General features: G+C 45.1%; 1 protein-coding gene across 1 annotated transcript in view; it reads left to right on the forward strand.

The window, feature by feature from the left end:
* The window catches only part of LOC135543782 (transcription factor SOX-6-like), a 94,743-nt gene that overhangs the window by 26,495 nt on the left and 45,156 nt on the right, over positions 1-23,092 (forward strand). Inside the window, exon 4 of the mRNA XM_064971146.1 lies at positions 16,223-16,312. Within this exon, the coding sequence (XP_064827218.1) occupies positions 16,223-16,312 (90 nt within the window). The remainder of the gene's footprint in view (positions 1-16,222; positions 16,313-23,092) is intronic.

Genomic DNA, 23,092 nt, shown 5'->3' on the forward strand with positions numbered 1-23,092 from the left:
AAACTGGTTGAGCCCTTGAATATGAGAACATTTGTACATGCAGTGCTGCTTAGCCTTAACCAATTTAATATTCTGGCACCGTACCAGCTGTTCAGATCATGGCTCAATTACTTTGTAAACTAAAACATATCAGACGGTTTGAGGCGGTTTGTGTGTGTGTGTGTGTGTGTGTGTGTGTGTGTGTGTGTGTGTGTGTGTGTGTGTGTGTGTGTGTGTGTGTGTGTGTGTGTGTGTGTGTGTGTGTGTGTGTGCGTGTGTGTGTGCGCGGTATGGGTTAGAGAATGGAGGTCGTCATCTAAAAATAGTGACCTTTGGACTCGCCGTCCACAGAGCAATGTGTGCACATCCTGAACTCTGACATCTCAGTAAACAGAGCTGGTTCATAAACATCTTTAATTGCTGCTTGGTAGAAACTGAGAATGTCACAGACTGCAATAGCAAATAGTCGCCCCTTAATTAGACAAAGTAAAGTTTTATTTTAACATTTACAGTGCCTTTGGAAAGTATTCAGACTCCTTGACTTTTTCCACACTTGTTACATTGCAGCCTTATTCTAAAATGGATTAAATAAATACAAATCCTCAGCAATCTACACACAATACCCCATAATGATGAAGTTAAACAGTTTTTTTTTAGAAATGTTTGCTAATTTATAAAACTTTAAAAAGATACCTTATAAGGTCCCACAGATGACAGTGTATGTCAGAGCAAAAACCAAGCTATGAGGTCGACGGAATTGTCCGTAGATCTCTGAGACAGGATTGTGTCGAGGCACAGAAGGAGCATACCAAAACATGCCTGCAGCATTGAAGGTCCGGAACACAGCGGCCTCCATCATTCTTAAATGGAAGAAGTTTGGAACCACCAAGACTCTTCAGAGAGCTGGACACCTGGCCAAACTGAGCAACTGGGGGAGAAGGGCCTTGGTCAGGGTGGTGACCATGAACCTGATGGTCACTCTGCCAGAGGTCTTTAGTTCCTCTGTGGTGATGGGAGAACAATCCAGAAGGACAACTATCTCTACAGCACTCCACCAAGCAGGCCTTTATGGTAGAGTGGCCAGACGGAAGCCACTCCTCAGTAAAAGGCACATGACAGCACACTTTGAGTTTGCCAAAAGGCACCTAAAGAGTCTCAGACCATGAGAAACAAGATTCTCTTGTCTGATGAAACCAAGATTCAACACTTTAGCCTGAATGCCAAGCATCACGTCTGGTGGAAACCTGGCACCATCCCTACGGTGAAGCATGGTGGTGACAGCATCATGCTGTGGGGGTGCTTTTCAGCGGCAGGGACTGGGAGACTAGTCAGGATCCAGGTAAAAATGAACAGAGTAAAGTACAGAGAGATCCTTGATGAAAACTGGCTCCAGAGGGCTCAGGACCTCAGACTGGGGTGAAGGTTTACCTTCCAACAGGACAACGACCCTAAGCAAACAGCCAAGACAACGCAGGGGTGGCCCAGCCAGAGCCCGGACATGAACCTGATCGAACATCTCTGGAGAGACCTGAAAATAGCTGTGCAGCGACGTTCCCATCCAACCTGACAGAGCTTGAGAGGATCTGCAGAGAAAAATGGGAGAATCTCCCCAAATACAGGTTTGACAAGCTTGTAGCGTCATACCCAAGAAGACCAAGAAGGTGCTTCATTTTTTGGACACAAAAATGTGTTTTTGCTTTGTCATTATGGGGTATTGTGTGAAGATTAACGAGGACAAAAATAAAATGTAATACATTTTTTGAATAAGGATGTAATCTAACAAAATGTGGAAAAAGTCAAGAGGTCTGAATATATTCAGAAAAGTATGTCCTAAATCATTATAGGTAAAGTCATCTTGTTGAATTTATATGTACGGTACCAAGTACTGTACAGTATATGCCTTTGCCATGTTCTCAACATATCTGCACGCACGCACACACACACACACACACACACACACACACACACACACACACACACACACACACACACACACACACACACACACATACGCATGTACACTAATACCAACACACACTAAAAATCAAGTAATGTAATATAAAGCCTAAAAGCATAGTATTCACCTGTAATTATCATGGATGAAATATCCTGGATGGATCTGGAGAGCACGTTAAAACATTATATCACTATTACCATGCTTGTAAAGTCTCTCTTTTTCACTTTAGTATCTCTACTTTTTTTAATTAAAGCAGCATTTACATTCTGTGTATAATGCAGAGTAATCTGTGAAGCACATCGGCGTTGCCTCTAAACGTTTAAGATAAAATAAAGTTTGGGGGGCTTTGCCAGACACTTGGCTTCACTGCACACTTTAATCCTTCATGTGGACCCGATGAGTATGTTTTTGTCCTTGTACCGTCTCAGGCTCACATTCATTTAGTAAATCCCATTGAGCCGCCATGGTCACAGTAAGCAGCGTTATCCACACACTTCTATTCGTTTAACACAGATGAATAAATGGGAATGTTTTGGAGCATTGATTAGCAGCAGAGTTTATATCTGACAGTTAGATTGCAGGGTACCCAACAAATATCGTCTCCACTGCAAGGTACCCAGTAATTTAATTCTGGTGTGAAATTATTATAATTTATTACAGTGTGTGGACCCTAATGATTACCGACATCAAATGGAAATTATAAATTCAAATGAAGTCTACATCTCCCTCGTAATGCTCATCTTCACAGTGTTGAGACCCTCATCAGCACTGGCTGAAGTTTGAAGCAGACGTCCTCCTCCTCTCTTCCTTCATGTCATTTTACTTTTCATTTATTTACCTCCTAAGACAGACTTGCTTATTTTGATGTTTATCATAATGTGTGATTTAAGCTGTCTCTACTTCATTTCAGCAAGGTGTTCATTACATGTTCTTATTGTTTGGTTTCCTATCTGAATAAGCCTTCATTATCAGTTGATAAACTTTCAGGTGTAGATATAGGCTGTGAAACTTTAGAAGGTATTCAACGTGCTCTTTTATGGTTCAAGGCAGTCTCTTTGAACGAGGTAAACATTTTATTATTTCTTTGCTTTTCAGTTATTTCTTTGCTTTACAGTTATTTCTATAATCGTAGAAATACCAGAAAAATGATGTCTTAAACTTTCCAATTACTCTACCTCGAACATCCTGGAACAAGCTCTGAACCCTACTGATGTCTTTATGTTACACATTAATACAAATTTTAATTAAATTATTAGTAATGTAGAAATGTAGTATAGCAACAGCCTCAGCTGCCTTAATAGGGCGGAGAGAGGTGGAGAGGGGGCGAGAAAAAGTACATTTTGCTATCCAAGCATTTAATGGTGGTAGTTGTTAAAAGTGACCTTGTGGGGTGGAGAGAGAGAGAGAGGAGCTGGAGTCTGGAGCACAGTGGAGCAGCATGGCACAGCAGAGCACAGCGGCTGGCTCCTTCCAGCTGCACACATGGCATCCATCGGGGGCACAATCACGCACAGTCCCAACACCTCAGGCTCGGACATATGTTGAGTTTTATTTCATTCTTCTGACATTAATCCTATTCACCAGCTGTTCTGCCAGCTGCCACTCTCCGGCTTAAGAGGAGATTGCAGTTTTGGGGGCTCTGAGTCCTGGTTTATCTTGGCTCCTCATCTCCCCTCACTACGTTTTGATTGGATTTTTCCCCTCTTCCTTCTCCAGGTTCCTTGAGTTACATACTTCCTAGCTTCTTGCTACTTTCTTTTTTCTTATTTCAACTTCGTATTTTCTCTCTCTCCTTCATTTAGATAAGACAGCTTTAGGGTTGTGTTTTAAGCGGCATCCAAGACCTTCTCTGGCCAGGGGCCCTTTCAGACTGCTGGCTGGCAGTACTGCGGTGTTCACTGCCTGCCTCTCCTCTCTTCTCCTGTGGACCGGCTCACATTTATAATTCACACAGTTCTTTCATATGGTCACCACTATCTCATAACAGGCTGCACAGAGACCCACTCCTAGGGGGCAAGGTAGCTGGCACTCCTCTCCATGTACGCAGGCTGGCCAGATGCTGCTCCCCAGCCAGTCCCTCTGGTCTAGACAGGATGGAGAGAGTGCAGAAATCTCACGCTTTTACACACTTAATGAAGAAGGGAATCTAACTGGGCTTTAGCATGTTCACCCACGTCCTCTACGAGCTTTTCCTTTGGATTAGCTTCGCCTCAGGCTTAACAGTTATCATTATTGACATATCAGGCCTGACATATTTCACATTTATGTACATTGTCTGGAAGCATTTCCCAGTGTTCTCTGTGTAGTTTCTGCTGAAGTACTGCTTCGTGGACGACGGGCCGGGGATGCATGAATTGATCATTGCTCACTGCTCTCTTTAATAATTCAAGGCTGATTGCCACAAAGTCCCGCAGTAAAATGGATTGGGAGAGGTCACGTGTTGCCCTGCTGAAGAGGTGAAGCCTCTTGGGGACGGTTCATTATTATACAGTATGCTTGATAGACACGTGTCCTATATGGAGGTCAGCTGTGGAGCCGTGGGCGGGTACTGGATACCCGAGCCTGGAATGGCTGGGTCACTGCTGTAGGCTTAGCACCTCGGCTCCTATGGATAAAGAGAAAGCAGGACGAGTGGTTACCTCAGCACTAACAGCCCCTGGCCAACCCGGACATTTCTCCTACTAACCTACAGCAGGTTATTACAAATACACCTTTCGTAAAAGCTGCCTGGAGATTTAGGTTTAGGTCTATGTTTAGGTCTATGTTTCACACACACATACCACTGTACATGAGGATTGCAGCTTTTTGCCCTCTGATTTAGTTGAATGTCTTCTGGTTTAGTACATCCAGGTGGACCTTTAGGCTCTCAAGGTCCCTGTAAGTGTGTGTGTGCACAGGTCAGGGATTGTTTAACGTTATCCTCATGTCGTTAGCAAAATCTTCCAATGACCCCTGACCTGTAACAGAGAGCCCAGACCCCACCCCTCAGGCTTACGGACGTGAGTGTGTAAGGACATAAGGGTGTGTGAGGGGATCCTCCATGAGCCTAGGTTGCAGAATATCTCAGGCTGGTTGTGTTCCATTTATAGTGGCTGTTGGCAAGCTGGGATGGTGTCTATAGGGGAGCCTACAGGTGACTAACAGGGATGCTCACCAAGTGGAATAATGAATAGTATTGGGTGTCAATTAAATCAAGCCTTTCCCGAGGTGCAGGTGCTCCACAATGTACTGGCACATCTCAAGGAGCCAGGCCTCTTCACCCATGCATGCCAACGGCTTCATTTGCATATTAAAGAGCTGAAATTATTTAACTGAAGCAAAAAGTCTTGTGGAAATGATAGAGGTTATTAAAACTGTTGACAAGGAGGCAAGGTAATTGCCTGAAAATGAGCAACGATGCCACTGTTGTACACAGAATAGTGTTGTTTTTTCTCTCTCTCCTCTCTTTAGCGTTTGCATTGTGCCATGACGCCCGGGAGTGTGTAACCTATTACGTTTAGATTGCTCCCTTGCAATTAGTGCCCTTTTTGTCCTCCCTTCAATAAGGCCATGATTATGGAGACTTCAGGAGGATCTGCATTCCTCATCCAACAGCTGTTGTCTCTGGAACTACCGGTGGAATGACAAAACATGTTTTCTCACTGCGTTTCACTTTTCTGCCGGCTTCTTGTAATTATTGTGTTTTATTTGCTGCGATGATGGGTCTTGTTTTTACTGCCTCTGTGATTAAGATATTCACAAGATTCCCTCAGAGTTGGAGAGAATATTTTTGTAAATCTTGACTTTGTAAGTTTGTTTTCCATACAGAGTGTTGTAGATTGGTGAGAGGAGAGACTGGGGGAACAGATCCATACAGAGTGAGGTAGATTGGGGAGAGTAGAGACTGGGGAACGGGTCCATACAGAGTGAGGTAGATTGGGGAGAGGAGAGACTGGGGAACGGGTCCATACAGAGTGAGGTAGATTGGGGAGAGTAGAGACTGGGGAACGGGTCCATACAGAGTGAGGTAGATTGGGGAGAGGAGAGACTGGGGAACGGGTCCATACAGAGTGAGGTAGATTGGTGAGAGGAGAGACTGGGGAACGGGTCCATACAGAGTGAGGTAGATTGGGGAGAGGAGAGACTGGGGAACGGGTCCATACAGAGTGAGGTAGATTGGTGATGGAAGAGACTGGGGAACGGGTCCATACAGAGTGAGGTAGATTGGGGAGACAAGAGACTGGGGGAACAGGTCCATACAGAGTGAGGTAGATTGGGGAGAGGAGGGACTGGGGAACGGGTCCATACAGAGTGAGGTAGATTGGGGAGAGAAGAGACTGGGGAACGGGTCCATACAGAGTGAGGTAGATTAGGGAGAGGAGAGACTGGGGAACGGGTCCATACAGAGTGAGGTAGATTGGGGAGAGTAGAGACTGGGGAACGGGTCCATACAGAGTGAGGTAGATTGGGGAGAGAAGAGACTGGAGAACGGGTCCATACGGAGTGAGGTAGATTGGGGAGAGAAGAGACTGGGGGAACAGGTCCATACAGAGTGAGGTAGATTGGGGAGACAAGAGACTGAGGGAACAGGTCCATATAGAGTGAGGTAGATTTGTGAGAGGAGAGACTTGGGGAACAGGTCCATACAGAGTGAGGTAGATTTGTGAGAGGAGAGACTGGGGAACAGGTCCATACAGAGAGAGGTAGATTGGTGAGAGGAGAGACTGGGGAACGAGTCCATACAGAGTGAGGTAGATTGGGGAGAGAAGAGACTGGGGAACGGGTCCATACAGAGTGAGGTAGATTTGTGAGAGGAGAGACTTGGGGAACAGGTCCATACAGAGTGAGGTAGATTTGTGAGAGGAGAGACTGGGGAACAGGTCCATACAGAGTGACGTAGATTTGTGAGAGGAGAGACTGGGGGAACGGGTCCATACAGAGAGAGGTAGATTGGTGAGAGGAGAGACTGGGGAACGAGTCCATAAAGAGTGAGGTAGATTGGGGAGAGAAGAGACTGGGGAACGGGTCCATACAGAGTGAGGTAGATTGGGGAGAGAAGAGACTGGAGAACGGGTCCATACAGAGTGAGGTCGATTGGGGAGACAAGAGACTGGGGAACGGGTCCATACAGAGTGAGGTAGATTAAGGAGAGAAGAGACTGGGGGAACAGGTCCATACAGAGTGAGGTAGATTTGTGAGAGGAGAGACTTGGGGAACAGGTCCATACAGAGTGAGGTAGATTTGTGAGAGGAGGGACTGGGGGAACGGGTCCATACAGAGTGAGGTAGATTGGGGAGAGAAGAGACTGGAGAACGGGTCCATACAGAGTGAGGTAGATTGGGGAGAGAAGAGACTGGGGGAACAGGTCCATACAGAGTGAGTTAGATTGGGGAGACAAGAGACTGAGGGAACAGGTCCATACAGAGTGAGGTAGATTTGTGAGAGGAGAGACTGGGGAACGGGTCCATACAGAGTGATGTAGATTTGTGAGAGGAGAGACTGGGGGAACGGGTCCATACAGAGAGAGGTAGATTCGGGAGAGAAGAGACTGGGGAACGGGTCCATACAGAGTGAGGTAGATTGGGGAGAGGAGAGACTGGGGAACGGGTCCATACAGAGTGAGGTAGAATGGGGAGAGGAGAGACTGGGGAACGGGTCCATACAGAGTGAGGTAGATTGGTGATGGAAGAGACTGGGGAACGGGTCCATACAGAGTGAGGTAGATTGGGGAGACAAGAGACTGGGGGAACAGGTCCATACAGAGTGAGGTAGATTGGGGAGAGGAGGGACTGGGGAACGGGTCCATACAGAGTGAGGTAGATTGGGGAGAGAAGAGACTGGGGGAACAGGTCCATACAGAGTGAGGTAGATTGGGGAGACAAGAGACTGAGGGAACAGGTCCATATAGAGTGAGGTAGATTTGTGAGAGGAGAGACTGGGGAACGGGTCCATACAGAGTGAGGTAGATTTGTGAGAGGAGAGACTGGGGGAACGGGTCCATACAGAGAGAGGTAGATTCGGGAGAGAAGAGACTGGGGAACGGGTCCATACAGAGTGAGGTAGATTGGTGAGAGAAGAGACTGGGGAACGGGTCCATACAGAGTGCGGTAGATTGGGGAGAGGAGAGACTGGGGAACGGGTCCATACAGAGTGAGGTAGATTGGGGAGAGGAGAGACTGGGGAACGGGTCCATACAGAGTGAGGTAGATTGGTGATGGAAGAGACTGGGGAACGGGTCCATACAGAGTGAGGTAGATTGGGGAGACAAGAGACTGGGGGAACAGGTCCATACAGAGTGAGGTAGATTGGGGAGAGGAGGGACTGGGGAACGGGTCCATACAGAGTGAGGTAGATTGGGGAGAGAAGAGACTGGGGAACGGGTCCATACAGAGTGAGGTAGATTAGGGAGAGGAGAGACTGGGGGAACAGATCCATACAGAGTGAGGTAGATTAGGGAGAGGAGAGACTGGGGAACGGGTCCATACAGATTGAGGTAGATTGGGGAGAGTAGAGACTGGGGAACGGGTCCATACAGAGTGAGGTAGATTGGGGAGAGGAGAGACTGGGGAACGGGTCGTTACAGAGTGAGGTAGATTGGGGAGAGAAGAGACTGGGGAACGGCATTCATATTGTCTGACTAGGACCGGATCTGACTGAGCAATTCTCAGGGTTACAAATTCTGCCCTGAGTTAAAAAGATAATAGAATGAGGTATTTTCATTTAGAGTGGAGAAGAATAGTTTCAAATTGACTTGTTGCCCTCACCAAATTGAACGCAACCTGCTTTATTCTCCTAACCTTGACATATTTGTACACCGATTGCTTCAGCCTAACGCTTTCAGTCTAGGATCCTTTCTTTTTGCAAATATTATTAAAAGCACTCTAAAAGTTCACTGAAGATAATTATGAACCTAACTACCACTATTTGTACAAGTGTGTCCTCCAACTCAGCAAGTCCTCTAGCTACCTCACTGAGAGCACTCCTACTCGAAAACGCTGCCTCTCGCTGGGCCCTTAATAAAAGCTCTCCTCCATCCAGCCCACAGCCTCTGTTTATAAGGCTTCGCCGTACTGAGGAGGAAATCATTTATTTGGCCAATGTCAGTTGATCATTGATTTAGTAATGGCTTGTTTCCCCTGGAGGCTCTAACCACTAATACTGTATACAGGGCTGATGCTGAGACTCCTGTGACTCTCACAGATAACTCTCTCTCTCCATCCTCCACCACAATGAGCCGTCACTTAGAGCAAAACAAACACTTCACTAGCAACCACTAGTCACATACAGTATTTGTATAGAGAATATCATAGCCTGAGAAATAAAGGCTACTGTCAGTGGCTGTTACTGTATGTATGTTGAAGCAGCAGCAGTGATAGGTGGACAGAGAGTGGGATGCTGGCTGATTGGCTGGATTTCTGGCCGGGTCAGTGTTGTGTTGTCATCCTTCAGGATCTCTCCCCCTGTCCTGCCTGGGTCTCAGTGTTGAGGGGGATTGATGAGGGGAATTGCTTCTTCCTGTTGAGGGATTACAATAGGTGTGTGAGTGAGTGAGTGAGTGAGTGAGTGAGTGAGTGAGTGAGTGAGTGAGTGGGTGAGTGAGTGAGTGGGCCGCAGGCTGCAGGCAGGCAGGGTGGTGAGGGCACGGAGCGGAGGGAGGGACAGATGTGTTGGCATAGGGCCACCGGGCCCACTGAGAGACAGAGAGACAGACAGGAGGACACCCAGAGACGACTGCCCCCGCAGGGAGAAAAACACAGTCTCATGATGCCTGGGAAAAGACCTACGGGTATAACTCACTCAGTCTATCCTTCCGAGTGTATGATAAAACACACAGAAAATATGAGACACGAGGTTACCTATTTAATGTGCGTCACGTGGCTTTATTTAATGTGTTCTTGGTTGATACCCCAATGCCAATCGTTAAAGTCATTTCCCAAGTAGATAACAACATGAATCATGAATCATTAAGATATTATTTTTACGGACCATTTCAAATCCAAATTGACAAGGTTTGATTGGCTTGTTAGTGTATTTATTTGTGCCGTCTGTGTTTTCCTCTTGGTGATCTGAACTTAACCGTGCGATGCATCCGATGATACTCTGATTGAACCACTCTGTTTAGGGCCGCAATAAAACAATAAATTAGCTAACAACTTTCCCTCAGCTTGGCACATGCAGAAGGCTTTATGACCAGCTTGCACTCACTTTATTAACAGTATCTTATTACAATATGCTCAATAAAACACTAATTCAGCTTTATAAACGGTTGCTTTAAAATGTTTGAGAGAGACAGAGAGATTAGCTTTTATTTATTTTATCTTCTAAAGAGGCTGGGGGTGAGATTGTCAGCAGTGCTTACCTGCCTCTTAGGGTTACACTGTTGTGGTTTCTGTTCAACATGGGATTCTGGCAGTGCTCCGTGCCAGGTGCTGAAAGCCCTGTTTATACCAAACACTAGCCCAGAAACATCCCTTTGTTCAGATTTATGAGCACCATTAGTTCTTGTTTGAATGTAGTGAAAGACTAAGTCTAATGTAGTCAGCTCATCTTTGCTCTAGGTGTCTCAATCCCTTTGACTTTTCACCCACATCAGACAGAATACAGGATAGCTGCATGAACAAGCTATGTACCAGATCACAATGGAGATAGTAGATAGAAACATATTGTAGTTGGCAGTATCAGGTCATTGGCAGGCTTTACATTGCAACATGGTGCCGCTAGGAAACGAGCAAGAAACTTGGAAGAAGTGGAGATGGGGCGGAGCCTGTATCCAGCTCCGTAAAGCCCTAGAGAACACACAATGAGGAAGAACAGACAGTCTTAGGGAGCTGGGCCCGCTCCCCACTTCCTCCTCCAGGGGAACACATTCCGGAAACATTCTGGAGTAGTTTTGTCTCGTATGTTGCTGCTATCTGTGCTAGTGGCAGAGCAGTGGGGGTTGCTGCCAGGCCAGGGTCCCCAGGGGCCTGTGGTATCGGCGGGGCCGGAGGACGGAGGAAGTTGGTACGGGTCCAGTGGGGCCGGCCGGGCTCAGTGACAAGCTGAGCTGTCTGCCGCGGGGACGCTGGGAAAATGTAAATAAGAGTCTGATAAGAGCTATTGTTTTCATTCCATTCTCATCCTGTCTCAATGGGCTGCTCTGGAGCTGTACAGCATTTTATCTCAGAGGAGAGAGGGAGGAAGAGAGGGAGAAAGAGAGGGAGATATTTTAAGAGTCCCCTTTCGGAAAATAGAAAATAAGCTCAATGGAACTCTTCATTTATCTTCATTTAAGCTTTTTCAATGACAAGCCAACTACATTATTCCACTTTCTGAGGACTTTGGTATCTCTATCCCCACAAAGATAGACAAAACCCCACTTATATTGTCAGCTGCAATGCAACCTACAATATAAACATGGTGTTGGTTTTAAGATCTTCAATATAAATCACCTGGATTTGAATATTCTACCTTTTCCTATGAAACATATCTGGTTTTGATTACAAGACCAATGAGGTGTGATAGTTGTATGATTTGTTACAAGCGCTGTCTAAAAATGAACACTGCACCTACTGCTCACATCTTAATATGACACTAACTAGTATTCTGATGAAGCACTTTTTCCATTGGCATGTTTAATCTCCCAAGAGAAGACGGACAGGAATTTGAGAAATTAAAACAGCACACACACACACACAGAAAAACACACACACACTACTATTAATCTAAATTCCTCTAAAAATGGTTTAGCCTTTCTAAGACCGCTGTGAAATAAGCCAGACGACTGAGCCATTTTGTGTGTGTTTTCCTAAAGTATGCCTGCATGAAAATTATAACAGCAATATTTTCATTTTGGTATGCCTATTTAGTTCTAAGCTGTTGGAGCATTGAAAGGTGTTTCTAAGTTATTTTATACACTACTCCAGGCCATTATTCACTCTCCCAGGTGGAAAAGAGAAAAGGCAGGCAGGCAGGTTCTCTTACACATTCCAGCTGTAGGCTGTCTTGTGTGAGGGCTTGGCAGGCTGTGTCTGGCCCAGGGTTGGGGATGGAGGTGCAGTATGGAGGAGTCAGGGAGCGGCCACTCTCAGGGGAGGGGAGGGGAGGGGAGGAGGAGGAGGAGGGAAAAGTGGGAGGGGTGGAGTAGAATGGGAGCTGGCACCATATTATCTACAACAGTTGGTGCATTCCTTAATGATCAAGTGCTGGAGCAGCATCTGTGGTGATGTGTGTGTATGTACATACATCTGTGTGTGGATTTGTGTGAAAGCAAGTGTGTATATATTAACATGAGTTTGTGAGTGTGTGTTTGTGTATTAAAATCAAATAAATAAATAAAACATTTTATTTCTGCCTGAGTCGGTAGAGGAGTGTGTTGATGTTGTTGTGTATCTGTACTGAGGGAGGGCTGTTATCTGGGGGAGTGTGTTGATGTTGTTGTGTATCTGTACTGAGGGAGGGTTGTTATCTGGGGGAGTGTGTTGATGTTGTTGTGTATCTGTACTGAGGGAGGGTTGTTATCTGGGGGAGTGTGTTGATGTTGTTGTGTATCTGTATTGAGGGAGGGCTGTTATCTGGGGGAGTGTGTTGATGTTGTTGTGTATCTGTACTGAGGGAGGGTTGTTATCTGGGGGAGTGTGTTGATGTTGTTGTGTATCTGTACTGAGGGAGGGTTGTTATCTGGGGGAGTGTGTTGATGTTGTTGTGTATCTGTACTGAGGGAGGGTTGTTATCTGGGGGAGTGTGTTGATGTTGTTGTGTATCTGTATTGAGGGAGGGCTGTTATCTGGGGGAGTGTGTTGATGTTGTTGTGTATCTATACTGAGGGAGGGTTGTTATCTGGGGGAGTGTGTTGATGTTGTTGTGTATCTGTATTGAGGGAGGGTTGTTATCTGGGGGAGTGTGTTGATGTTGTTGTGTATCTGTATTGAGGGAGGGCTGTTATCTGGGGGAGTGTGTTGATGTTGTTGTGTATCTGTACTGAGGGAGGGTTGTTATCTGGGGGAGTGTGTTGATGTTGTTGTGTATCTCTACTGAGGGAGGGTTGTTATCTGGGGGAGTGTGTTGATGTTGTTGTGTATCTGGACTGAGGGAGGGCTGTTATCTGGGGGAGTGTGTTGATGTTGTTGTGTATCTGTACTGAGGGAGGGCTGTTATCTGGGGGAGTGTGTTGATGTTGTTGTGTATCTATACTGAGGGAGGGTTGTTATCTGGGGGAGTGTGTTGATGTTGTTGTGTATCTGTACTGAGGGAGGGCTGTTATCTGGGGGAGTGTGTTGATGTTGTTGTGTATCTATACTGAGGGAGGGTTGTTATCTGGGGGAGTGTGTTGATGTTGTTGTGTATCTCTACTGAGGGAGGGTTGTTATCTGGGGGAGTGTGTTGATGTTGTTGTGTATCTCTACTGAGGGAGGGCTGTTATCTGGGGGAGTGTGTTGATGTTGTTGTGTATCTCTACTGAGGGAGGGCTGTTATCTGGGGGAGTGTGTTGATGTTGTTGTGTATCTCTACTGAGGGAGGGTTGTTATCTGGGGGAGTGTGTTGATGTTGTTGTGTATCTGGACTGAGGGAGGGCTGTTATCTGGGGGAGTGTGTTGATGTTGTTGTGTATCTGGACTGAGGGAGGGCTGTTATCTGGGGGAGTGTGTTGATGTTGTTGTGTATCTGTACTGAGGGAGGGCTGTTATCTGGGGGAGTGTGTTGATGTTGTTGTGTATCTGTACTGAGGGAGGGTTGTTATCTGGGGGAGTGTGTTGATGGGGATATGTCCGGGAGGGAGAGGAAGCTTGCTCACCCAGGGGTGAGGCCCATGGAAGAGGAGCGGAGCTCAGTCACTCCCCCTGCCCTCAACCCCTGTGTGTCTGTGATCCCACTGCCAGGCGGGGAAGCAGGGAGACACACACACACACACACACACACACACACACACACACACACACACACACACACACACACACACACACACACACACACACAGCTCCTCTCTCATCCCGGGTCAGGGGGACAAACTGTGAGTTGGGGATTGGAAAGTCAATAAAGCAGAAGTAATGTTATAGTGACCTGAGCCTGTGATGTCCTGTTGGCCTCTCTGCCACGGAGGAAGTGGACAATCAAACAAAATGGCCACTCCGCTTGATCTTTCTGAAAGCCAACGTTAAACAGAGGCAGGCGAACCATTGAGCCCCTATTACTCCCAGCCTCCCAGTCCCTCTGAACTTCATGTGTTTTCATAGTGAGGTATCATGTTTGGATTGTGGATGAAGGGTGAAGACATTACACCCCAGATAAAAGGAATCATCAGCTGTGTACTTTCTAAACTGTTTACTTTCTAAATCCTCTCTCTTCCTCAGTCAGAGGAAGAGAGTCGATAATAATGGGAGAATGATCCAAACCATTTAGGATCTCCCCCTCTCTTTCTCTCTTTCTCTCTCTTGTTCTCTCTCTCTCTCTCTTTCTCTCTCGTTCTCTCTCGCATGTCTCCTATTTTGTACAGTATAATGTAAGTTAGTATATCTGAAACATTAACAATTAAATTAAATATCAAATGTATTGTATAATGATACATCTTTACACAACAGATCTTGATCTAGATGATAATTGTATTCTGTTCGTTCCACTGTCTCCAGAGCATGTGATGACTACTATAACCTGATAACACAAAGCACTCCTAAGACCATCCCTGAAGGCATCCAGAAGTATGTTCTTATGAATTGTACCCTTTAGTTGGCAGAAGGAGACCACAAATGAGCCATTGTCAGGAGAATGGTTAAACCATTCCTGATGGAGCCCCAGGGCTTTCTGTGAACTGCAACAATGTCTGCTTTTTCTGTTTGCCCTTTACTCCCTTTCAGATTGAACAAACCCTGTTTACACTCAATGATGTCATCTTCAGGCAACATGACACTTGAAGACAATCTGTTTAGGGCTCCTGTTTTCAGGAACAGTCAGTTAACACGGAGCCCGACTTGGAAACAACAACAGCATGGTTCTATATTTACTAGAGAGTAGACACCATCCCGGAACAGTTGACATGCAGTCTTAACTATCTATCTAGACTTAACCAGCAGTATGAAGGTATGAGAGGAGATCTAGGACTGCTCTCATGGGTACGTTGGGCATCAGCTGGTGGGTAAGTCCACAGTGACAGCCCCACTGTGAGTAGGAGAGAGACAGATAGATAGACAGACAGACAGACAGACAGACAGACAGACAGACAGACAGACAGACAGACAGACAGACAGACAGACAGACAGACAGACAGCAGGGCCCTGCTTAGTGCTCATCCTGGATCTTGGTATAGTGGCCTGGCTGTCTTTGTGCAGTTCAGACGGCGGGCAGCGTGCCTGGGAGCCTACAGTTTGGCTTGGGGAGGGAGGTGGAGGGGATGGGAGGAGAGGGGGGGTGGGTGGTGTTTGATGGGAACAGGCTGACCTCTGCGCAGTGCGGGGACCGGCGAGGCCCGGGTCGGCTGGGCCAGCAGTGTGTTCTTTATCAGCTACCCCAACGACAGCATGGCAGATTCCAACCATTCCTCCACTGATTCATTGTCAGCCGGACAAATGTTAATTGTTTTCATCACTGGCGGCTGTGAGAACGCTTGGACACACCCTGTCTCACCCCTTACCTCCTTCTTAATGTCCCTGCACTGTCTCTGCCCTTACCATGACTATACTGTCTGTCTCCCCCCTCGCTCACCCCATCTATCTGTCTAACCTTTTACCGTCCTCAATGGGTGCTCAAGAGTGAATGTGTTTTAATCTACCATCAGTAATTAGAGCTATTCAGTTGGGAAAGAAGTGAATGGTTTTTAGTTGTAATTAATCATATTCACTCTGAATGACAAGTGACATTGTCTTGTTTTAACCAAGAAGCTGTCAATGTTTTATTTTGACCATTGGGGACAGGACACCTTTAGTGTGTATGTTTGTATTAACATACACAGCTAGATTTGACAAGGAGTGTTGATGGGTGTGTTAGTTGTGTTAGTATTACTGGAGTGCTGAGACATGCGTGAGAAACGGACACTTTTGGCATGTGAATGACAACAGAGAAAGCACCTCTCTTTAGAAACATATTTCCTCTACCTCCATTTTGTTATGAGAAGAAAAAGGTTAAGGCTCCTTTTCATTGTTATACAAATACCAGTAATTCAATTCAAACTGAAATTACATGAATGAAATTGGAACCTTCAAAATATTATTGTAAAAATCAAAATACATAAAAATTGAATTTCGATTTGACATACCCTTTTCTGAAAGAAATCCGTTGGAGGTGAATTTGAAAATGAAAGCATTTTAAAAGGTCTCTTTTCTTTCCCATGTCTTTCAGAATCCAGTTGCATGGAAACACTTCTGTCAAAAGACTGGAAAGAGAAGATGGAAAGGCTCGACACCGGTGATCTTCTGGGAGAAGTTAAAGGTAAGCTTGATGCTGAGGTCACTCACAACCGCAGCGCTCTCTTGTAAAGACTGTCTTAGAGTGAGATTAACAAATCCTTCTATTCCTATCAGACATACATAATCTATACATAATCTAAGAAACAGGCTTGTACTCTGAAATTAGACAAAAGCTCTTGGCTGCCTTCCCTAGTTCTTTTCTGCACTTTCCTTATCTGTTATGTCAAAATGCCTCTGTCCAGAGCCCTCTCTTTAAATTCCAACCCCATTTCCCAGTCTGTCATTTTGTTTGTGTCTGTGGTTTACTGTTAGAGACTAGGCAGTGGTCCATGTGTCTGCTATATAAAACTATAAGACTAGAGACACTGCTTCCTACTCATGCAGTGTGTTCATGCCGAGAGAGAAGAGAGATGAAAGAAGAGAGAGGAAGGAAAGTGCAGAGACGAGGAGAGCCCTCTCTCTTCTAGGTCTCTCACATCTGAAAGGAATTCTGCCTTGAGTCTGGTAGTGAACACCCTGCACAGCCCAGCTCTCCCTCCAAATCTGTATTTATGCGCGGGGAAGGTGGGCCTGAGCTGGGCAGGCGGCAGGTCCAGTTCCTAGCACTGACTGTTACTAAAAAGGTGTTTATGTAGCTAGCGGAGAGGAAGGCACACTACCAGCTGTCTGATAACACCAGACTCCAGCTCTCTACCTCTCTCTCTCTACCCCCCCCCCTCTCTCTCTACCCCTCTCTCTCTCTCTCTCTCTCTCTCTCTCTCTCTCTCTCTCTCTCTCTCTCTCTACCCCCCCTCTCTCTACTCCCCCCTCTCCCTCTCTCTCTCTACCCCCCCTCTCTCTCTACCCCTCTTTTTCCCTCTCTCTCTCTCTCTCTACCCCTCTTCTCTCTCTCTCTCTCTCTCTCTCTCTCTCTCTCTACCCCCCCCTTTCTCTCTCTACCCCCTCTCTCTCTCTACCCCACTCTCTCTACCCCCCTCTCTCTCTCTCTCTCTCCCCTCTCTCTCTACCCCTCTTTCTCTCTCTCTCTCTCTACCCCCCTCTTTTCTCTCTCTCTACCCCCCTCTCTCTCTCTCTCTACCTCGCTCTCTCTACCCCCCCCTCTCTCTCTACCCCTCTTTCTCTCTCTCTCTCTCTCTCTCTCTCTCTCCCCTCTTTCTCTCTCTCTCTCTACCTCTCTCTCTCTACCCCCTCTCTCTCTCTACCTCTCTCTCTCTACCCCCATCTCTCTCTCTACCCCTCTTTCTCTCTCTCTTTCTCTCTCTCTCTCTACCCCTCTCTCTCTCTCTACCCCCCTCTCTCTCTACCCCTCTTTCTCTCTCTCTCTCTCTCTCTACCCCCCTCTCTCTCTCTACCCCTCTTTCTCTCTCTCTATCTCTATCTCTCTCTCTCTCTCTCTCTCTCTACCCCTCTTTCTCTCTCTCTCTCTCTCTACCTCTCTCTCTCTACCCCCCCTCTCTCTCTACCCCTCTTTCTCTCTCTCTCTCTCTCTCTCTACCCCTCTTTCTCTCTCTCTCTCTCTCTCTCTCTCTCTCTACCTCTCTCTCTCTACCCCCCCTCTCTCTCTCTACCCCTCTTTCTCTCTCTCTCTCTTTCTCTCTCTCTCTCTACCCCCCTCTCTCTCTCTACCCCCCTTCTTTTCTCTATCACTCGCTTCCCTGCCAACGCCCATACTCTCAAGTCTGTATCTCACAACACAAAATGGTGTATATTAATGATTGTATTATTAATATTTACATGAATATACTCATATCTATATATCCACGTCATTTAAGCTGGACAAAGACGATGCTGCTCTGCTCATCATGCACAATTGTAGTCATCAGAACTATTCAAAGACATCTGAAAGGAGCATTCTGCTAGCGCGTGCACTAGAAATGTTTTGCATTTTTTATGATGTACTCCCACTTTAATAGCTCTTTTAATCATATGGTTGGCAATCATAAATAATATTTGTCCTTGGTTTTAATTATGGGATGACATTTTCTCTGTGTGCCGGGGAAGACAATAACTAATGCATGTTGTAATAAGTATATCCATGGTCAATAACCTTAATGAGCTGAAATATGAATCATGTCTTGGTAAACCAGATTCGTTGTAGCTGACCCTGTAGATCAAAGTGCAGTGGAACAAATGTTTAAAATGATTTAGCCTTTTGAAAGCAGATCTATTTAAATGACAGGGCATTTTTCTGTTTGATAAATGGTAAGTGTGAGGTTATTCCACAGCGGAGTAAACAGGTAGGGAGGGAGCCTGATAATGCCCACTGTGGCCTTTGTTGACTCACATGCAGGGAGACACAGTGAACACTAGACTTAGAAATATAACTACTTTTCATATCACACCGGTAGGCTGTCTAAGGTTTTTAATTAGCCTACCATTTCATATGACTGTAGACATTTCAAAGGACTGCTTTGTGCTCCCCCTTACAAATGTCTCTTTCTGCGTTTGAAGTCTGCCGGATGTAAATACTGCCAATTAAAAAGAAGCCCAGGGTTGGAGACACACAAGGTCCTCCTAATTAAACCACAAACAAAGGCACCAGGCAGAAAACACCTTCTGATTACGATCTAAAGTGTTATGATGAATCAGAGTATTAATTGTTAGGTTAAAATCCATACAAAGGGTAAGCATGCCGGTAGGTTTAAGTTAACGGAGGACAGCGCTGGATAAATGCTAACATCCGTAGAAGCTACCTACTGCCTCAGTGGCCTTGATACTGGTTCTCTACTCAGCGGACATTAAATCTGGAACCAATGGCATTGTACATTCTACCTAGACTACATCCTTTGTGGCATTGTTCCGTTGTTACAAAAGATTGCTTTTGATGTTCAAAGATAAATTAATGAAATATAAAATTCTGTCCCTTTTGAACCGAAAGACTGGTAATTTGTATGTTTCTTTCCTCACAAGGCTGCCTTCCTTTGAATCAGCGGTACAGAATCTAAAAGTCTCTATAGTTTTTGCTCAACTGCTTTCCATATTTTCCACCTTATGAACCTGTCACCTTGTCGTACTGTTGTAGTTGCAAAAGGAGGAATCTGCTTGGTTAAGACTGGAGAAGACAATAAGTGGAACAGAATTTTGACCAACGGCTTCACTTCACCAATGAAAAGAAGTGCATTCTTTTACACTCTGCATTTGTGTTCAGACATGCCCAGACTACATTATGCTCTTGGGGTAAAACACAAAGTACAGTAAACAAAACAATGGTATCAAAACATCTGAGGTTGGCTTTCCTTTATCTTACACCCAGTTCTACGCAACCAAGCATTTAGTGCCTCACGTACATAGTTATAGTGTATTGTCATGTGCTTTCCTGCACTAGAATGGGTCTGTGGTTAAACTGATACTGGTACTTCCAGTAAAATGGAGACAGTTTGAACTGTTTCCATCAATACAGGATAGGAAGTATGCTTAACAGAGACATAGAGAATACAATGATTTGGGTGTAATGATGTCAGATGTTTATCAGCCTGGTCCTTTAAGCTGTGAGAGATTAACAGCTGCAGGAAGAGAGAGGGAGGGAACGGTTTGTGAAGGATTATTAGTGGTGGATTAGTTTTCACCAGCCGATTCCAGGGGTAACTGTTTGTTTTCATACCTGAGCTTAGCTGTCAATCATGAGGAACGGTGAGAAGGGAAATGAGATCTCCTGAACAAAACCACAGAGCAAGAGAGGGAGGTGTGGGGGGAAAGAGGGAGGGAGAGGGAGAGGGAGGGAGGGAGGGAGAGAGGAAGAAAGCAAGATAGAGGGAGAGGAGAGAGAGAGCACAGAGAAAGATAGAGAGACCTGGGACATGGTTGCTCAGATATGAGGCTGTTTTAATTATGGTCCTTCAAAGAGAATCTCTTTCTGTGAAAGCTGTGCCACAACGGCAGAGAGATCTCACACACTATAGTATGTTTCCAGTACTCCTGTCCTTTATTCTGGCTGTACTGTTTATGTTTGTAAATTGTTTTTTAAATGGTCAATGATGGGGAGGTGCCTATTGTGGTCGTTTGATTTAATTGAATCATTGCAAGCCCTACCCTCCTTTATACAATAAAACATTGACTTTTTTGTGTTTTAGGCTGATATTTTGGAGGAAAACCGGAGTGATTTTAGCTAGCCTCTCTCCGTGCCTCACATATGTCAGTTGAAGAATTCAGGTGATGTGCATGTATTTAATGTAAATTCCATTGGAATGTGAATGCAGGTTTATGGGAGAAAGGCTTGGTCAAATAAGCTCTCCCTGTGCAGTGTGGCTTTCATTTAGACTCAATCAGGGCCTTTGAGACCCACACACTGCAGGACTGTTTAACTTTCCCTGTAGCCATCCAGTGTCCGACAGCCCCCCCAAAAAACGGCAAAGCATTTATTCAACTGAAGAAAAAATGTGGTAGTTAAATTGGAACACAAACTGCATTCATTTTCTCGGAAGGTTTGATAAAAAATGAAGCTAAGCATTGTACATTTGCGTTAAAATGGCAGCTTCAATTCTATATAAACTAAAAATCAAGCATCTTGCACTTCCATAATCAATTTGTGAATGCTGTCTACATGACAGTGGCGGGGTGCACATTGACAGTCCTGTGGCAGGCAGATAAGTAGAAGCTCTTTAAGGGGAGAGCGAGGAGTGAGGCCTGGCAGGGCCGCAGCTGAGACTGATTTGATGCTGCTCCTACCTGGCCTTGCTTCTACCATAGTAGTCCTCTCTCCCAGGGGTTGTTCAGCCAGCTGGGTTTACTTCAAAACATGATTATTATATTTAACATTCAGCTTCATTCTTAATGGCTCTAATAAAGTCTACAGCGAATGCCAATGGAGATTCCACATTATATCTGCAAATATACGCGGAATCACAAGTGGGAGCAAATTTTTATCGGCACAGGAAAACATTGTCATTTCATGTTTCTTTCACCTACTTTCTTTGTGAAACCCCATCAATATAAATCCTTTACCTCTAGTTTCCAGCTCTAAAATACTACCCTGTTCCAAAATACTCACACAAAATACTCACACCATGTGCAGTAAAAACTAAAAATGTCACTAATAAACAGTGCATAAACATGAAAAAATCTCTCTCAAAATATTATAAATTGCTTCTTAGTGGAATTGAATGTAAGGTGGTAAATGTGACTGTCACGAAGACTAAATGACCTAGTGAATCTGTGTTATACAGCTATGTGTATTTTGAGGAGAGAGCTGTATGTTTGATAGTGAAACCTCTATTTAGAGCAGAGGGAGGGACCACCTCAACCCATCACACACTGAAATATCCTTCCAATTCCCCCAATTCAAAAGTGCCACAGTTTGCATTTTTCTCCCAACACTTCAATAGTCTTCTGTTGGCCCTGTGTACCCAGGTGAAATATGAGACCCCGTAAATCATTATTCTTCAGACTGCATTTGCGAAATGAATGTAAGGCCTAATGCCCTCTGTTTTTCTCCCTTAATGAATTGAGGAATTTAGCTTGTGGCATCGGCTGCAGAAAGGAACACCTTGTCTGTGTGTGTGTGTGTGTGTGTGTGTGTGTGTGTGTCTGTCTGTCTGTCTGTCTGTCTGTCTGTCTGTCTGTCTGTCTGTCTGTCTGTCTGTCTGTCTGTCTGTCTGTCTGTCTGTCTGTCTGTCTGTCTGTCTGTCTGTCTGTCTGTCTGTCTGTCTGCCTGTTCGCTCTTTCTTTCTCCCTCCTGGCTCTGTGTTTTGAGAGGAGACAGTCAGACAGGAGTGGGTTTGGTGGTGTCTGGGTCAGCCGCTGCTGGTGTTGGTGTGGGCAGAAGCCCTGTGTCATGGAACCAGGCATGGGGATGGTTCTCTGACCAGACAGGGCCTCTGGATGACTGGCTGCACATTTAATACTTTAATACATTTCACACTTCAAATCATGTTTACATTTTACTTCCAAATTTCAGTGTGTTTACATTTAATTTACCAAATTATATTTACTATTACTACAAATAATTAGCTTCTTTCTTGGTTGACAGAAACACAGGTAACCCGTTAATTAAGAATGCAATAATCAATTTATATCTTAAGTTACTACCAGGAATCACTAGCAATCCTTATTTTAACGATTGACAAATATACACCTCTCTCACTTATAGAAGTGTAGTAAATGGAATATTTATCAGTCTCCCGGCCGCAAAGCAAATTGCATCCTCACAGCCGTGTAATGCTGCTTAAGCACTGGCTGCTATGTCTGGGCTGGGTTAGTACATGTCACGCTGGATTTCCCCCTACAGCTGCTCTAGTGCTACGGCTCCGGAGCCAGCCCCTCTGCTGATCTACCACCAGCCACGGAGACACAACACACGCACATACGCTCACACACACGCACGCACACACATGCACACACACATACACACACATGCGCGCACGCACATACACACTAGAGTTTGGCCGATTATGATTTTCCAACGCCGATACCGATTATTGGAGGACCACAAAAAGCCGATACCGATTAATCTGCCGATTTTTATATTTATATTTGTAATAAATGACAATTGCAACATTACTGAATGAACAATGAACACTTTTATTTTAACTTAATATAATACATAAATAAAATCAATTTAGTCTCAAATAAATAATCAAACATGTTCAATTTGGTTTAAATAATGCAAAAACACAGTGTTGAAGAAGAAAGTAAAAGTGCAATATGTGCCATGTAAGAAAGCTAACGTTTAAGTTCCTAGCTCAGAACAGAACATATGAAAGCTGATGGTTCCTTTTAACATGAGTCTTCAATATTCCCAGTAAGAAGTTTTAGGTTCTAGTTATTATAGGAATTACTATTTCTCTCTACACCATTTGGTATTTCA

The sequence above is a fragment of the Oncorhynchus masou genome, chromosome 1 (assembly GCF_036934945.1).
Source record: "Oncorhynchus masou masou isolate Uvic2021 chromosome 1, UVic_Omas_1.1, whole genome shotgun sequence".
In the NCBI taxonomy this organism is placed as follows: Eukaryota; Metazoa; Chordata; class Actinopteri; order Salmoniformes; family Salmonidae; genus Oncorhynchus; species Oncorhynchus masou.